Below are 15803 nucleotides of genomic sequence, written 5' to 3'. Positions count from 1 at the left end.
CCTGAGAAAATAAGAATTCTTTATTTCAAAGCTTTCACATTACTCATCCTTTGTATTACAGACAATTTAGTAGCAAAATGCCTAGATGTCTTACTCAAGTTTTCACTGCAAGTTTTCATACTCAAAATGCAAAATGATGTGAACTACTTCTTGAAAAAGCAGCATCTGTATTCTCCTTAATTCTACCTCCATATTTAACTTCCTTAAGAACTTACTGACAGAAATAAATACTGCCTTATGACTGCCATATAATTTGGTTAATAAAACTTTGCACTGTTAAGTAGGATTCCCTTCCTGAGAGTAGTTCATGAACAGCCACCACTTTTATACAGCTACTTTATGAAAGCAGTCAAGATGCTGCTAAGTTCATACCCATTATTCCTGGCCATGCTAAATCCTCATTGTCATCCCTTTCCTTTCCAGGGGCTAAGTGGTTAAATCTGTCTAGATGTTCCAGCAAGCCAGCCAACAGAGGAATAGCACCAGCTTCCTGCATTAATCCAGCGTTTTTACTGAGGAGCAGCACTATAGAAACCACCAGTTCTGGAAGAAGAATGCCTAAAACAAACACAGAAGACACACTTAGTTCAAGTTCTACATTCATTGCATTGCAGAAGTAAATCACCATTAATATATTCTGCCTTTGACTGGTGTTGAGTACAAAGCTCTTGCATTCCTCATTGAATTTTCCCTCCTTCTCTCCCATTAACCAATACAATTAAACTGACTCCTTCTTATTCATTTAGAACTTTCAAGAAGGTCTTAAAATTCTGTGGAAGGAGAAGAAAAGAGGAAGTAAAAACCTACCTGTTAAATCTCCATCCACAACACAAGATACTTCTGCAAAATGCCTATGACTAGTACAAGCAATGCTGGTTGCCACAGGAAGTATATCACTAATGTGTGTGCACAGAAGAGCAGTGTATTTCTTCAGTAAAGAACCAACACCTAAGAGGTCAGGACCTGTGTAAAAACAAAGAGCACAGAAAGCCATCACACAGTCACATTTAAGAAACAGACTTCAAAAGCTGACAAACTCTTCTGAAATTTTGCCACTGGATATTAGCACTAATTTAGGAAATCACATATTTTTAAAAATTTATAAAAAGCTTATTATCTAGATCAAAAAAAATTCACTTACAGAAAACAATGTAAATAAACTACTTTCAAACACTGTTCAGACAGCAACTAGGCGGATAAATGAGACAAGAAGATAAACTAAAATAAGAAACTGCTATCCTGTAAAAGCTATTACAGAAATTCTTGGGGAGGAGTCAGATGTTATTTGCTTTTAATACTAAAACTACAACTTACTGTATGTGTTAGGGACCTGACCAACACAATCTGCTGGGTAAAGTTTGCTAACAAGCAGCCGCTGAAAACGGAGCAACAGGTCCAGAGAAGCAGATCTCTCCTTGCTATAAAGCTCCTGGTCCATGCAGGAAGAAATCCGACGAGCAACATCTTTTAGTTTGGCTATGGTCTGGGAAGCGATGTTCCTAAGTGGTACAAAAGTATCACTCAAGGGGAGCTCAGAGTGAAGACAGTCCATGGGTTAAGTTTTTGCTACAATTTTGCATAAATATCTAAGAAGCCTCTGCAAATTTTCTGCTCAGAACTTTCACTCCTCTGCACTGTAGTGCTCAAAAAGTCAATGGTTTTGTAGATACATTCCGGTTAACAGGATTTGTAAAATACCTCCAGTTTGTGCTTTTTGTCATCACTCACCACAAAACACAATTTGACAATCTTCACTGAGAGCCTGCAGTGAAAGCCATGACACCATGTACCTCAAAAGAGTCTCAGTATTGATTAATTTACATGGTTGCCATCACAATGAAGTGAAAAAGCAAACTCATAATTATATTTCCTGCTATACATCCTCTATGTTAAGTATTCCTTTAGCTCCTCTGGCTGATATAAAGCAGCTTTGTTTTCAGCACCTTAATTGATCATGCACTCAAAACTCTCAGTCAAGAACTTAAAATGGAGGTTTCTTCCCCAATGACAGTCTCCTTGAGGCAGTTCTAAACAAATAGCACAAAATACTCAGTTCTAAACAGATTTGTGGTGATTCTCACACTTTGTAAGGACAATCTTTTAAGCATTTGTCCTGTATCTGGTACAAAAACTTTCAGATACATCTTTCAGACACTTCTTTCAGAGAAGACGTATCAAAGTCCATAAAACCAAGGCAATCTTTCTAAAATTGAGTAATTTAGTGTAGAACATTGTTCCTTAGCAAACAGAGCAGAACTACAGACAAGCTACAAGAATGTTTAATATTTTGAATTCTGAAGAGCTAAAAATGCTAGCAAGAGACTTTATTTATTTACTAAGCACAATTAACCATTGTTTAGCTGACTAGTTTATAGAACGTCTAAATACATATTCTGTACAAAAGTAAAAGACAAATTCAAAACAATTACCTTAGTAATTGCTGAATTAACTGAACTAATGGTAAACTTTGTTTTCCTGCAGATTCATAGATTCCAGTGTTAATAAGGTCTTTGTCCAATGGAGTTCTGCTCCTGTGAAGTGTTGATGCATTTGCTTCTTGCTCATCAATTTCTTTTTCTTTCTGTGCCTCTTTTTTTGCTTCAATATCCTAAAAAAGAAAATCAAGTTAAAGAAAACACATGAACTTCCACTATGATTCTGAAACATTTTGCTAACAAGCATTCATGGTAATAAGATGAAGTTACTTTTACCTACAGAAAAAATGAAACAGATATATGATACAATACCAGATAAAACGCGTATTGTATATTCTGCAACAACTACATGGGCACACTTTTAAGAAAACAATTATAATTGGTTTTGATATAAATGTACAATTACAACAATTATAAAAAGAAAGGCAAAGTGAGGGATGAAGGTGGTGAAGATAAAAAAGTGTAGGGGAACTCCACAAAACCAGGGTGGACACATGCCAGTAGCTGCTGCACAGTTCACAACTGAAGACACATTTATTCCTGTATTTATATAAGCAACAAATCCAGTCTCCAGTCCCCTGCAGAAGAACCTGAACTGCAAAGCTGATGAACCATACCTGGATTTCTGCAGTAATAGCGGCATTCAGTGCAGACTCTAAACCTCCATCAGCCATCAAGCTGCCCACCAAGAGGTCAATCATAAATCTACGTCCCGGGCTGACATTCATTTCATTTCCTGAAACTAAGAATGGAAGAAGCCATGAATGGAGTCAAAACACAAGGGCCAAAGAAGGAGGCTTCAGTGTGAGGACCGACCTGCGCTGGGCAGGAGCGCTGAGAGCGCCCTGGCGCGCTCCTCGGCCGTGGGCAGCAGCACGGACCAGCCGCTCTGCAGCACCGCCTGCGCCGCCGACTGCACCGTGTTCAGAACCCCAGCGTTGCTGGCCAGTGTCACCACTGTCTGCTTCAGGCTGTTGAGCAGGATGCTGCCCAAACCTAAGCCAAGGCATTCTGGATCCACCTGATGACTAATGGCAGCATGAAGCTAAAAAAAAAAAAAAAAAAAAAAAAGTAAATTTTAATTAATAAGTGATATGAACTTGTTGGGGTTGGCAGGAAGTCATTCCTGGAGCAAGTAACTTCAGTGACCAAGATACAAACTTACACCTGCAAATCTGTAAAATTAAAGGGAAATGCTGGCTTGCCTACATCCTGAATTTACACCAATACTCAAAGATTACAAATGGTAGCTATAAGCCCCGAAGACCTGAAGTAAATCTAAAGAATAACTTAAACTGTTTCTGCATCACTACATTATGCAAGAAAAAACAGCACATTTTCAGTGACTGTCAGATTCCAATTAAAGGGGTCATTCACTTTTAAATATGCTATTTAAAAATCATAAAAATGCTCAGAATCTCTGATTATACAAGGCTTAATCCATTTAGATATTGTTTTTATAGTTCATTCTTAATGAAACTCAGAAGCTGTCAAGAAGAACAAAAAACAACCACTAGATGCCAAATTTCTAAGAGTATAAAATGATAGTGTAGTTATTTCACTTTTTAAAATCAATAGAAGTGTTTTAAGGCACATTAAAGGTCATGGTTTCCATCCAAGCAACTTAGTGAAAACATTCAGCTCAATGACTGCTCAAAGCGTAAGAAATCGAAAGTACCTGAAGCCTTAGAAGATTTAATGTTGCCACAGCCATACACTCCTTTTCCTGAGGAGGGGGCCAGTCAGAGGATCCATCCATTCCCTCAGTCACTTGTCTCAGTAGCAGATCCAGCTGCTCAAATGTCATGGGGCAAACATCCACCACAAAAGGTACCCGCAAGCCTATTGACCACTCTGAACATGATGACCAAGCAAAACTCTATAAATGGAAACAACACACAAAGTTCCACAGTTTGTTATTTTCTAAATATGACACTGACTACAGACAGGAGTGTAAAGTTAAATCTGCCTTCAAACAGTAACAGATGATGTGGAAATAATATCAACACAACTATCAAAGAGAATGCTTGACTTGCATCCTTGTAAACATAGAGAAATCCATACAGATCCAGAACTCTCTTAACACATTTTCCCATGTGATGTCAAACCCAATCCAGATACCTCACTACTTCTGCCACAGGAAACCTTCTGCTGACAACTCGTCAACTGCTGTATTGCACAAAACAAACAGGTAAATTGCTGCTTCTCAGAACACCCATCAGAGGGAAAGCTGATCACCCCTTTTTAGCAGAACAACTGTGCAAGATTTGTTTTTTCCAAAGCCTTTGTTTACCCAGAATAAGGAAGAATACAAAAAGTCATGCAAGCACAGAAAGAAGGACCAGGATTATAATACAGAACACTAACCTCAGTGGGAAGTAAAACCAAAGAATTCAAAATTAAAACCTACCTGAGCAGGTCCACAGGCAATTCCAACTATGTGCTTTGTGTCTAATCCTGGGAGAGCTGCAGGCTCTGGTTTAGTGATACGCAAAGTATCAAAATGCTGGCACTGATCATTGCTTCCCCAGCTGTGCACTTCACTGTCTTCAGTCAGTGCTAAACAATGGGTAGATCCAGCTGCCACATCTATCACTTTCTTTCCTGATAAGAAAGTTAGATATGGAAAATATAACTTAGGTACAACAATCGTTGACAGAAAAACAGCAGACGTAAGGAAAACTATGCTAATTACAACCATGCTTAATTAGGAATGCGTGATGGATGCCATGAGTCTCATTTCTGCCTCAGTAGTGGATTGGAAGAGTACAGCAAAGCATAAACCAAGAGACAGATAAGTACAGAAGTTTACAAGTTTAAAAAAATTATTCTACTTTGTGTCCCTTCCACTTAGAAACTCATTTGGGAAAGAGTTATTTAAAAATCTCCCCATCTACGATGAGAGACTGTAAAATTATTCTCATTTAGATCATTCAACATATATGAGTAACGATTTAAAGGAAAGACAGAGCAATAGAAGAAGATTCTTCCTCATCTTCCCCGACAGAACCTCAGGCCTTCTCCCAAATGAAGCAAGTAATTTCCTCTCCATTACAAACTGGTCAAAAGTCAAACACATATTTAGGGACATTTTTTGTTGTCTGTTATTTTCATTTATTCCATTCACCTGCCTTAATCTAAGCATATATTATATATATTTATTTGCATTACAATGCAAACATACTTGCTTTAAAGAAGTATTTCTGTGAACCTAATAAAAGAAAAGCAGCAAGAATACAGAGAACACGAGACATTCAGCACTTATAGTAGTCATAATATAGTCTTTAAGTCTGCTAAAATCTTTTGGGTGTAAATGCAGAAGTGATGGGAAATGCATATTATTACCTTTTTCATTGCTACCAGTATAACATCTGACAGAGCACATGGTACCATCACTCAAAGCAGAGTTCATTTGTGTCAGGTAAAAAGCTCCAACAACACAAAGAGCTCTGGAGCACTTCCAACTCTGATAGTTACCCTTCAAGCCTTCCAGCAGTTTGGGATATCGAACGTGCTCTTCTGTCCCATGCCCAAGTCTCTGATTGTCCCCTTTCCCCCAGGTGTAGACCTGGCCATCTTTGGTTAAAGCAATAGAGAACTGACTCCCACAGCGCACTTTCACAATGTCCAGATCTTGAAGCTTTTCTATCAGCTTGGGAGTTTTGCAACCATCGCTGCCTCCTCTTCCCAGTTTTCCATAGTCTCCATCACCCCAAGACCACACCTGGCCTTTAAATCAGAAGAAAGAAAACAAAAAATAATTGAACTGCTTTTTTCATGTTAACTAAGTCATCCACTTAAACAAATAAATTCTTCATAATCAGATTCTACAACAAGCACAAATTTTAAACTGCATTTTAAGGAAAGCAGTTCCAAAATAATTTCTAATTGTTTGTGACAATAATAAAGAACAATATTTGAAAAATAGTCATGCTGACAAAACTAAACATAAAAAGCGCAATATATAACATTCATTGAAAATCTATCAGTGTATGGAAAGTCTTTCTAAAAATAAATGAAGCACAGAATTTACAGTAAATCAAGCAAGTTAAAAACTGCCTTCTTTATTTATAAGAACTTACAAAATGTTTTCTACATCCAATGGCCAAATTTTCTGTTAAACCTATATTAATTTTCAGTTTATATCATTCAAGTGTTTCTCAAAATGAAATGAAATCGTCTCGTTTATCATGTTCTTTTGAAATACACTACTAAATCTAAGTCTTGATGTAGAAACTTAGAAACAGTCAAGTCATTCTGCATCTGCAGTAAATAACATTATGGTTCAAGAATGGTAACCCATGCATGCCCAAACAGAAAGTCTTGTTTTATGTTCTGATGCATTTTTGTTCCCTACCCGCATCAGCAGAGTCCCTAAGGTACTCTGATAAGCAACAGAAGCATGCAAGGCAGAGAGCAGAGAGAGGAAAAAAATTGATAAAATCTGGGTTTCCATTTCCTGTATGAGCAAACATTTCAGTTTTTAAATAATGCACATCATATTAACCAGCTGTATTTCAAAGGAACAACTAGCCTCCAAGAACTATCTGCTTTCTAAGAGATGACTTTGGGGTTTGACCTCACAATGAAATGCAGGTTTTTAAGCTGTCTCACCCTAGGCACCTTGGTCAGGGATGTTGGAAAGATAAATTTCCATGCAGCTTCTCTTTTGCACTTTCAAAGGGTTAAGAGAGACAGCTCTCCTACTCTGAATTCTGACTTATGTAACAACATGAGATATTAGCACTTATATAGTAACAAATAAAATTTAGACACTTGCACATATATGTATTATTTTGTGGGTACATTATACATTTACACTAAATATACATATACCATAACTCAATATATTTACATATTCATAAGGAACATACTGCATATCTATGCATGGAAATACTTCTGCAACATTATCTACAAAATGTATAAATGTACATATTCTTTTCCCCAGAAGGAATTTCAGCTTCAAATTCTTACAGAATTCAAGCTGCTAGAAATAAATATATCCTCAGTACAAATATCTTCAGAGCAAAAGGAAGGACAGGTAACCTTACTTAAAATTTTAACTTTTATTTTGCTACTAACCATTTTCAGTAACTGCAAGAGTCTGAGCATCTCCACTCCCACACGACACATCAATAACTTTGAGTCCTTTCAGCCCCGTGACCAGCATTGGGATGGTCTGATCTTCACTGGAACCTTCAAAACAAAGTGGTTCTGTGAGTAGCAAAACCCAGAAGGCCTTACAAGTTCTTTTGTTTGGTTTTTTTGCTTCTTTGTTTTTGGATGCTTTATTGTGAGGGTGCAGGGTAGCATTGTTTGATTTTGTTTTCAGATTTGAGTGTCATGACTAAGCTCCTGCATGGTTTTTGAGAGACACCCAACAAGGATTTAACCCATGAAATAGTCTTAGCTTCATAAGGAAAGGAACAGAGAACATTGCAATTTTTCTTCTCCCTCCAGTTGCTTATTTCCAGATAACTCAGGGAATTTAATGGGTTTGAGACAATCCCTCCCATAATTATTTCAATTCACATGAAACCACATAATGTTCACAAATCAGCTTTAGGTGGGATGCAAGATCATTTGCAACAGGCACTAAATTCTTCAACAACTGAAGCTATCAACTAACTCACCATGCCCAAGCCTGCCGTAGTTTCCTCGTCCCCACGTATAGAGCTCTCCCTCAGCAGTAATGGCTGCACTGTAGGTGCTTCCACATGCAATATGAACAACATGTTTGCCAGCTTGCTTCCCAGATAAAGCAGATATCATCTTAGGTTCCTCCAGAGGGCTATTTAAAGAGAAGGTGACATATTTCACAAAAGGTGATTTGATGAGTAGGTGATAAAAGGTGCTAGACATACTTGCTGGAATTGCTGCAATTTTACCTGCAAGTCTTATTATTAGACTGAAGTAACAAAATACAAATAGAACTAAAAGCCAAAATTAAGTTCAAATTGTTCAACAATATTACACTAACCACTGAAGGAATGTCTAACAACTGCAACTTCTGTTTTCAACCGAGTTCATGCAATGTTCTTAAAAAATATTTGTCTATTGTTAAAAATACTACCTTTAAGTACTGTATCTGACCAATTAATTTCATGACACTGATAACCTTTGTGTAGTCTCTCTTGTCTCAGAGGGAATTCTGCACTGGGGGAAGACACATGAAATCTCTAAAATTAAACAAAACTAACCAATCTATTGACACACACCCCCTATACAATACCATTGTAGAAGACTGCTTCTACACAAAAGCAGAACAGTAATATCCCAGAAAAATGGAGTAATGTACAACATGACTGCATAAAAAATAATGACCCTGCTCCAACATGTGAGTCAACTTTTCAGAGAAAATGTGCTCTGGATTCATAAAACCATTGATAAAAGGTCTGATAACAGTGCTCACTACTACACCTTCCACCTTTGAGAACTTCAGAAAGTAACATCAATAGACAACTAGGAATATTCCAGACAGAGAAAACAAGCAGGGAGAATGCAACTTTTGTTCAGTAACAGAGTCAAAGGTCAAATGCTAAGCATTGCTTATATACACAACAAAATAATTTTTACTAAGAATTCAGTATACTTGCAAATAAATGTTATGATTATTTTTAATACATACACTGTATCCCCATGACCTAGTCTTCCACCATCTCCACAACCCCAAGAGAAAACTTCACCATTTGCAGACAAAGCCAGATAGTGATGCCCATCTGAATGTGCTGCTATCTTCACAATATTTCTAGAAGCAAGACTCTGCACCAGCTGTGGTCCCTGTAAACCAAGCAAAAGCAATATGCTTACAAAATCTGCTGACATTTTCCATCACATAACTAGATACAGTTTTCCTATTTCCAGTTTCCTCAAAACTTTGTTCTCAAATTAATGAGGTGAAGGCATGAAGAAAAAAATGGTCAAGCATGACAAAAGCAATGCTTTGAAGTCATTTGTTCCCTTTTTTATAGGTCTTCAGTACATATGAAAATGGTTTTTATCTTAAAATTACAGGCTATCTTAGTGACAAAGGCTTCTATTTACAGTGTATTGTTGTTTGAGAAACTACACGGTTTGGACACAGTTATATCACCAAAGTAAAATCCATTTCATATCTTCCAATTTCTGAAGTTACCAAGGCCAGCATAGCAATAAAGCAATTATCATAGTATCCATAACCTCCAGCATGATCGAAACTACAGAATCCATAAACTTTTCACCTGATCAACCCAGGAGACAAACCCCATTAATTCTGAAAGTTCAAATACAACACTACAGAAAGCTCACAAAAAATCAGCATGCTCTCTCCATCTACTCTCCTAAGAAACTGTAAATATTTAGAAGAGGAAACTTATGAAGTAATACAGAACAAATTTTTAAAAACACGTAAAAATCTCTCACCAGAGTGTCGCTGTTATATGCTTGTGTATAAACTCTTCCATTTCTAGATAATATCAGAAAACGTTTCTCTGCACAAGCAACCTGCACAACACCAAGGTTGGCCAGTCCTTCACACTGAATTGGACCACTCACATTAGCATAGTACTTCCAACCTATTAATCCCCAAGCAATGACCTCTTGCAGTGATCCCTAGGAAATAAGAAATTCTGTAAGTACTGAATTTTGAAACAAACAGCTTAGTAAATCCACAGAGCAAATTATTTTTAAATACCACATGTGTTTAAATCTGAGACTGTCCTTCTTTCCGATAGTCAATAAAACCTTCCTAATTATAAGATATCAAAATTAAAGACTTACATGCATCATATTCAGTTCAGTCTGGTACTAAATGAGCAATAAGCTGTCTATGGTAAGATATTCAGACATTTTTCAGATTGGAAAGTTTGGCATTTATTTTTTTCTTTCTTTTATTTTTCTAGTAATTCAGACCCCCAACATTTATAAAGTCCGGCCTTGAGAATTTACTCTGAGAAACACAAGCACAGCTCAAAATATGGCAGAATTAGCCATGGTGTGGTAAGAAAGAATGGTTCATAAACCATAAAACTGCACTCCAAGGCTCCCTCAAAAAGGGCTGATGCAATAAAAGTTACCCAAGTAAGACAAATTTCAGAACTCAAGGTTATGTTGTGAAAATCAGAAAGGAATTTGAAGAATCTTAGGAGATGTTTTCCTTGCGTTCTGAAATTCAGTGATGCTTTTAGGGAAAACATCTTAATGTATTTGATATTGCAAAAATTACCTTATGAGATGTAGGAGAGCTACACTGTGGAGGCATACAAGGGGTGGCAAGGCGGTCCAAATGGGCCATGATCACCACAGCTGTTTGTCTCAGATCAATGGCCAGCTCATTGTCCTGTGGCAAAGTCAGATACCTCAGAAAACTTTCATTGGGACTTAGAGGGTAAGTCAGGAGCTGGAAAAGAGAAACATTCAGAATGTCAGAAAAACATTCAAGGTATATCTGAGACCACACGATAAAGTTTACACAAGATGACTATCTGCAGAAGTGTAAGAGAAAAAGAATTAACTCTGCACATCCTTTCTTCACATTAGAGAAAAATTTGAAACATGAATGTTGACAAAATTGTCAGATTGTGTATATAATAGAAAGTTACAACCATAATAAAATTGATTGTTTTATCAACCTCAGTTAATAGCTATGACAAAGAGTCATAGTTCCATTAATTTTAAACACAAAATAAAAGCAATCCAAATATGAGAAAAGTTAGCCACATCTAAGTTCATTATCACATCATCATTAACTACAAAACACAATGCTTACCTCTAATCATGCTGTGACATTCTTCCCCCTACCTCAAGAAACTCAAGTGTTCACATGAAAACCAAACAACCATGGTGTATATGCACCTTATATGGAAAACACCACCACCAACTTTGTTTGGATAACTTTATGATTATTTTAGCTAGGCAAATGAAATTTCATTCCAACATAATGCCCCTTTTAAATAAACCAAGAATAAGTACCTGAATCTCTTCCTCAGTATTGGGCATGTCTTTATTACATATTATACTCTGAAACCTTTGTAGCAAAGGTAGAAGGGGTGCACTTGTTCCCTGTGCAGATCGCTCATTATCCGTTTCCCTCGTTCCATTATCCCACAGTTGAAGCAGCAACATAACTGCAGACAACATTTGGCTGAAAGAGGGAATCAACATGTTCTATTAATAAGCATTCCTAAAACCATTGGGTTAGGTTATCCATACAATTCAATCTCTACATTTTGAAATTTAGCAAAATTGGATGTCAGGGCTTTCTGTTTTAAACAGATCATCAACATAAAAAATCGATTTTGCAGTCTAGATAACATTAGGTCTCAATCACCATTGCTTTAGTAAAAAAGTGCATATGAACTACAATTATTACATTAAACCCAAATTCATGAAAACTGAAGCCTGTCAGCCCATTCCTACAGTGATGGGTAAAAATCAGAGTGCCCATGCTTCTCACCTTAGTGTACCCCTCTGCACTGCCAGTTCAAGCAATATGGCAAGTGCCAAGTGCTGGTCTTGCAAGGGAATGTTTCCTGGCCCCTTGGTACTGGGAGCTCCATGCACATCTCTATTTAAAAGTCAAACAATATACATTAACCAACAGGAAATAATACACAATTGCTTACCAAAGCATCTACAGTACTCCAAGAACTACTAAAGTTACAGAAAATTATCAAAGGGCTGATGAAAGCAGCTGAGAAGAAAAGCCCACACATTCCAAACTAGATCAAATTTTAAAGGGACAGCTAGGCTTTAAAAACAGCCCAAGCTTCACTATCTACCTACAGTTCTATTAAACATGCTAAGAACATGGAAAACATTTTTCACAGGTGAAATTCAAATATGTTTTATGATATTCACCTTAAGACATAGTTCCAGTATTGAAAAGACATTTCTAGTAACTACTAGTAACTTCTAGTAACTACTGTAAAAAGGGAATAACTTGAAACCTACTTAAATAACAGGGAAAAGCAGAGGACTGTTCCAAGTCCAGCATGAGTGCATTTTCCCTCAAGCACAAAAATCTGTATTATGTTAGTATACTTGAAAGGCACAGTTAAGAGTGCACATACATAGTATTACCAAAGCATTCTTCTGCAGATATATTTACATTAGTAAAACACAATTGTTTTGCTAAATTTTATGCAGTCATTCAGAATATACAAATTCAGATTTTTCTTAAGCAGCTGAAGTCATTAACTCATGTTTAAAGAGCAGCATTTCAACAGTTCATTAATTTTTTTGCTTGCTTGTATAACTACATTGTAAAAGGAAGGAAATCTCTCAAATTTTCTATAAATCACTATGTTTATACCCCCAGCTTCTGAGAGATGCAAGCTTGCCACTTAACAGCTCAAAAAAGAAACTTACCCAGTCACAACAGACCTTAGGAATTTAGTAGCTCTTTCTACCACTTCCAGCCACACAGAAGACACAGTCCCTTCATCAAAAAGGGATGCCTCTGGTAGAGCTCTCAGTGCATCAAGTGATTCCTGTAACAATTCACTGCACAAATCTGCATCTTCACCTAAGGAAGGCAGCAAGAGCAGTTACATTCCCACCTTGACAGAAGTTAGAGAAATGGCTGTACACCATATTTTATGGAGCTTTTATTCAATACATGTTACTTCCTACACACAAAGTTCTCAATTTTCACATGAACATTTGACTGCAAGATTCTGAAGAAATTTTCCCCAAAAAAAAATAAAATTCAGAAAGGTGAAAACCCAAACCAGCTGATTTCACTATGCAGCCACTGAGAAAGGAGGAGAACTAGGTCTGGCTGAAGTAAGCCCACACCTGCCATCTGACCAAATGGTGCAGACTGAGACAGGCAGGTTTAGTGGCACAGGTGACAATTCTGCCAACCTCTGCAATATGACGATAGCTGACAGGTACACCAACTAAACACAAGCTTTACATTCAAAGCTTTTTCTAAGCTGCTGCTATCATGTAATAATACAGTGGCTTGACATTGTATGAAGAATAAATCTAACTTTTCTGAAATCTAGCACTAAAAATCCATGTTTTTCATGAAATCCCAACTTACTTTCCTCAGCATAAAACAGCCCAGAAAAACCCAACATTCATACTGGCTTGGGTGGCTTTGATCAACAACAACATTGCTGGGCATAATACCACATTAGTGCAATTATGCAAATCCATCATTCACAAATTTGTAGTTCTATGCCAATATTTAACACAAATATAGACACTTTAATGAGTCACATGGCTTCAAATGAAATATATACGCAAAATGCTCAAGAGCAGACCTACCTGATCTCCAGGCTCTACGAAGAAAAGCAAATGCAAATGAAAGTGCTGCTCGGGATCCAACACGTGCAAGTCCTTCCACACCTTTGCCCACAGGTCTTGAGCTAAATAAAATTATGCATGAATAGTTTCAATAAACTTGTATTACAATAATATATATTTATGCTATGATTATTTTTATAACATATATTCAATTATTTTGTAATTTAGCCATATACATGCATATACAATGACACAATTTTTATTTGTAAAAAATCATAGCTGTGCCTTGAGAAACAAGGTGAACAACATCAAAACTTCAACTTCAACCACTTCAAAGAAACAATTCAATGTCCAAATCAAAAAGCTTTACAGAGGAAAATATAAACCAGACCAGCATAATGGACTGCCACCAAAAAAATGCCCATAGTTACTCAAAGTGAAATGATGATGCTTTACTCAAAATACACAAACATAAGGCACTTCATGTACTAATTATCTACTTGGGAAGTGTATTTTTTTAGTTAGTTTGGACTGCATAATCTAAGCTTACAGACTTCTTAAAATTAATCTTTAATTATTGATAATTAGTTCCACCCATTTTGCCATTGCTTATCTTTCTATTCAAGTCTCAATGCCAAAAAATCTCTTTGCAGTTTCTGTACTCATGTGTGTAAGGAAGAGAGATAGCTTCAACTTTTGGTAATATTCACTGGACTCACATTCACTTTGTTAACTTCTCACACAGACAATCAAATTCATTTAAGTAAGCTCCCCTTTGTAGTCAGCAACAAGAGATTCCCCACCACTTCCAACACCGAACCACCAAGTCTAGTTTGTTTTGTTTTGAGATTACAACAAAAGTGAACAGCCTAGGACTTTTTCAAGAAATTATACTTGCATTTTTAGCAATCTAATAACTTAAACATATCAGTGCTCTTTTTAATCAGACCTGAAAAAAAAAAATTCAAGGAAACAGTCTTTCAAAGATATCCTTGTCAGAACTCCAATTCCATAATAACTAGTTGTGATATCTACTACATTATCCTTTCATATCTGAATCTAGAGATTCAATCTAACAAAAATTTCTCTAGACAAATTGCTTGTTCTGTCAGACAGCTACTGAACACTTTATTTAATGTCTTATCTGATAGATTTTTCTATTTTTAGGTCTAGACAGCTATCCAGACATGAAAAGTAATCAGATGGTTCCTCACTCAGTTACTTCTCTTGAAACAGTTGCATATAAAATGTATAACTACATCATTTCTCACTCAAACTAAGGAGAACTGTGTTCAGCCTTTTTTGTATTTGTATTAAATAGTTGCATATAAAACGCACAATTACATCATTTCTCACCCAAGCTAAGGTTCTATGTTCTGCTTTTAGGTATTTGTATTTTTTAATTTATGTGAGCTGAGCAACTATTTAACTGAGCAACTATTGACAAAAATATATTGTTATTCAAACAATGTAATTTCCATTAGCACCATTTCTGAAACAGGCTTCTCCATACTTTCTAGCTGAGCAGAACAAAAGAAATACTTCAATAAATGAATACTTAAAGCTCAAAGTTTAATATCTACAGCAATATATTACAATGAAAACTCTGTTTGTACAATAGTACAAACAGAGACACGATAAGAAAGCACCAGGCAAGAAGGAGGACTGATGGCAGGGAACACCACATAGTATGGTAAAGCCATCTTAAGAAATCAGAAGTTTCTTTACCATTAATGTTTCACAAGAAGGAATAAATCACATTACGCCCCCACAGACAAGCTGATAACCTTTCTATGGCTTTTCTAATGGATCAACTTGTTCATGCATGTGTTATTACCTTTTCTTATCCACAGCAGGCAGAGGAACACTACTGCTTTTCCACTTCACTTTGATGTTCTCCTGAAGAACTGCTCTGTTCAGAGCAATGAAATATCGTTCCAGGATGACCAGCCTCTGCTTTAGCCTCATAGCTGAGAGAGCTGTTGTTGCAGATTGTGTGGCCAGAGTCTGCTGTTCCTTTACTAGTACCTGGAGGCATTCCTTCAGTTCATTCACATCTGAGAATCAGAGAGAAATACCATTTTATGAACTTCATCTTTGTTATATACAGTATCAAGAAAAATAAAGACAAATTGA

The 15803-nt window shown here is 36.6% G+C and overlaps 1 protein-coding gene across 3 annotated transcripts in view; it reads right to left on the bottom strand.

Moving 5' to 3' along the window:
• The window catches only part of HERC2 (HECT and RLD domain containing E3 ubiquitin protein ligase 2), a 102553-nt gene that overhangs the window by 59914 nt on the left and 26836 nt on the right, over positions 1 to 15803 (bottom strand). For 2 of the 3 annotated variants that reach the window (XM_054272344.1, XM_054272345.1), the window contains exons 5-23: positions 15505 to 15724; positions 13689 to 13789; positions 12783 to 12939; positions 11869 to 11979; positions 11385 to 11556; positions 10639 to 10812; positions 9837 to 10025; positions 9064 to 9215; positions 8069 to 8226; positions 7518 to 7631; positions 5913 to 6164; positions 4846 to 5039; positions 4114 to 4314; positions 3252 to 3480; positions 3053 to 3177; positions 2430 to 2608; positions 1315 to 1499; positions 808 to 963; positions 373 to 558 (exon numbers count right to left, since the gene is read on the bottom strand). In XM_054272344.1, coding sequence (XP_054128319.1) covers positions 373 to 558; positions 808 to 963; positions 1315 to 1499; positions 2430 to 2608; positions 3053 to 3177; positions 3252 to 3480; positions 4114 to 4314; positions 4846 to 5039; positions 5913 to 6164; positions 7518 to 7631; positions 8069 to 8226; positions 9064 to 9215; positions 9837 to 10025; positions 10639 to 10812; positions 11385 to 11556; positions 11869 to 11979; positions 12783 to 12939; positions 13689 to 13789; positions 15505 to 15724 — 3255 coding nt within the window. The remainder of the gene's footprint in view (positions 1 to 372; positions 559 to 807; positions 964 to 1314; positions 1500 to 2429; positions 2609 to 3052; positions 3178 to 3251; positions 3481 to 4113; positions 4315 to 4845; positions 5040 to 5912; positions 6165 to 7517; positions 7632 to 8068; positions 8227 to 9063; positions 9216 to 9836; positions 10026 to 10638; positions 10813 to 11384; positions 11557 to 11868; positions 11980 to 12782; positions 12940 to 13688; positions 13790 to 15504; positions 15725 to 15803) is intronic. The other variant, XM_054272346.1, reaches the window with a different exon arrangement.

Source organism: Melozone crissalis, unplaced genomic scaffold (genome assembly GCF_028551555.1).
Source record: "Melozone crissalis strain CALT ecotype California unplaced genomic scaffold, PUWL_Pcris_2 ptg000013l_1, whole genome shotgun sequence".
In the NCBI taxonomy this organism is placed as follows: Eukaryota; Metazoa; Chordata; class Aves; order Passeriformes; family Passerellidae; genus Melozone; species Melozone crissalis.
This window is presented reverse-complemented; position numbering and strand designations above follow the sequence as displayed.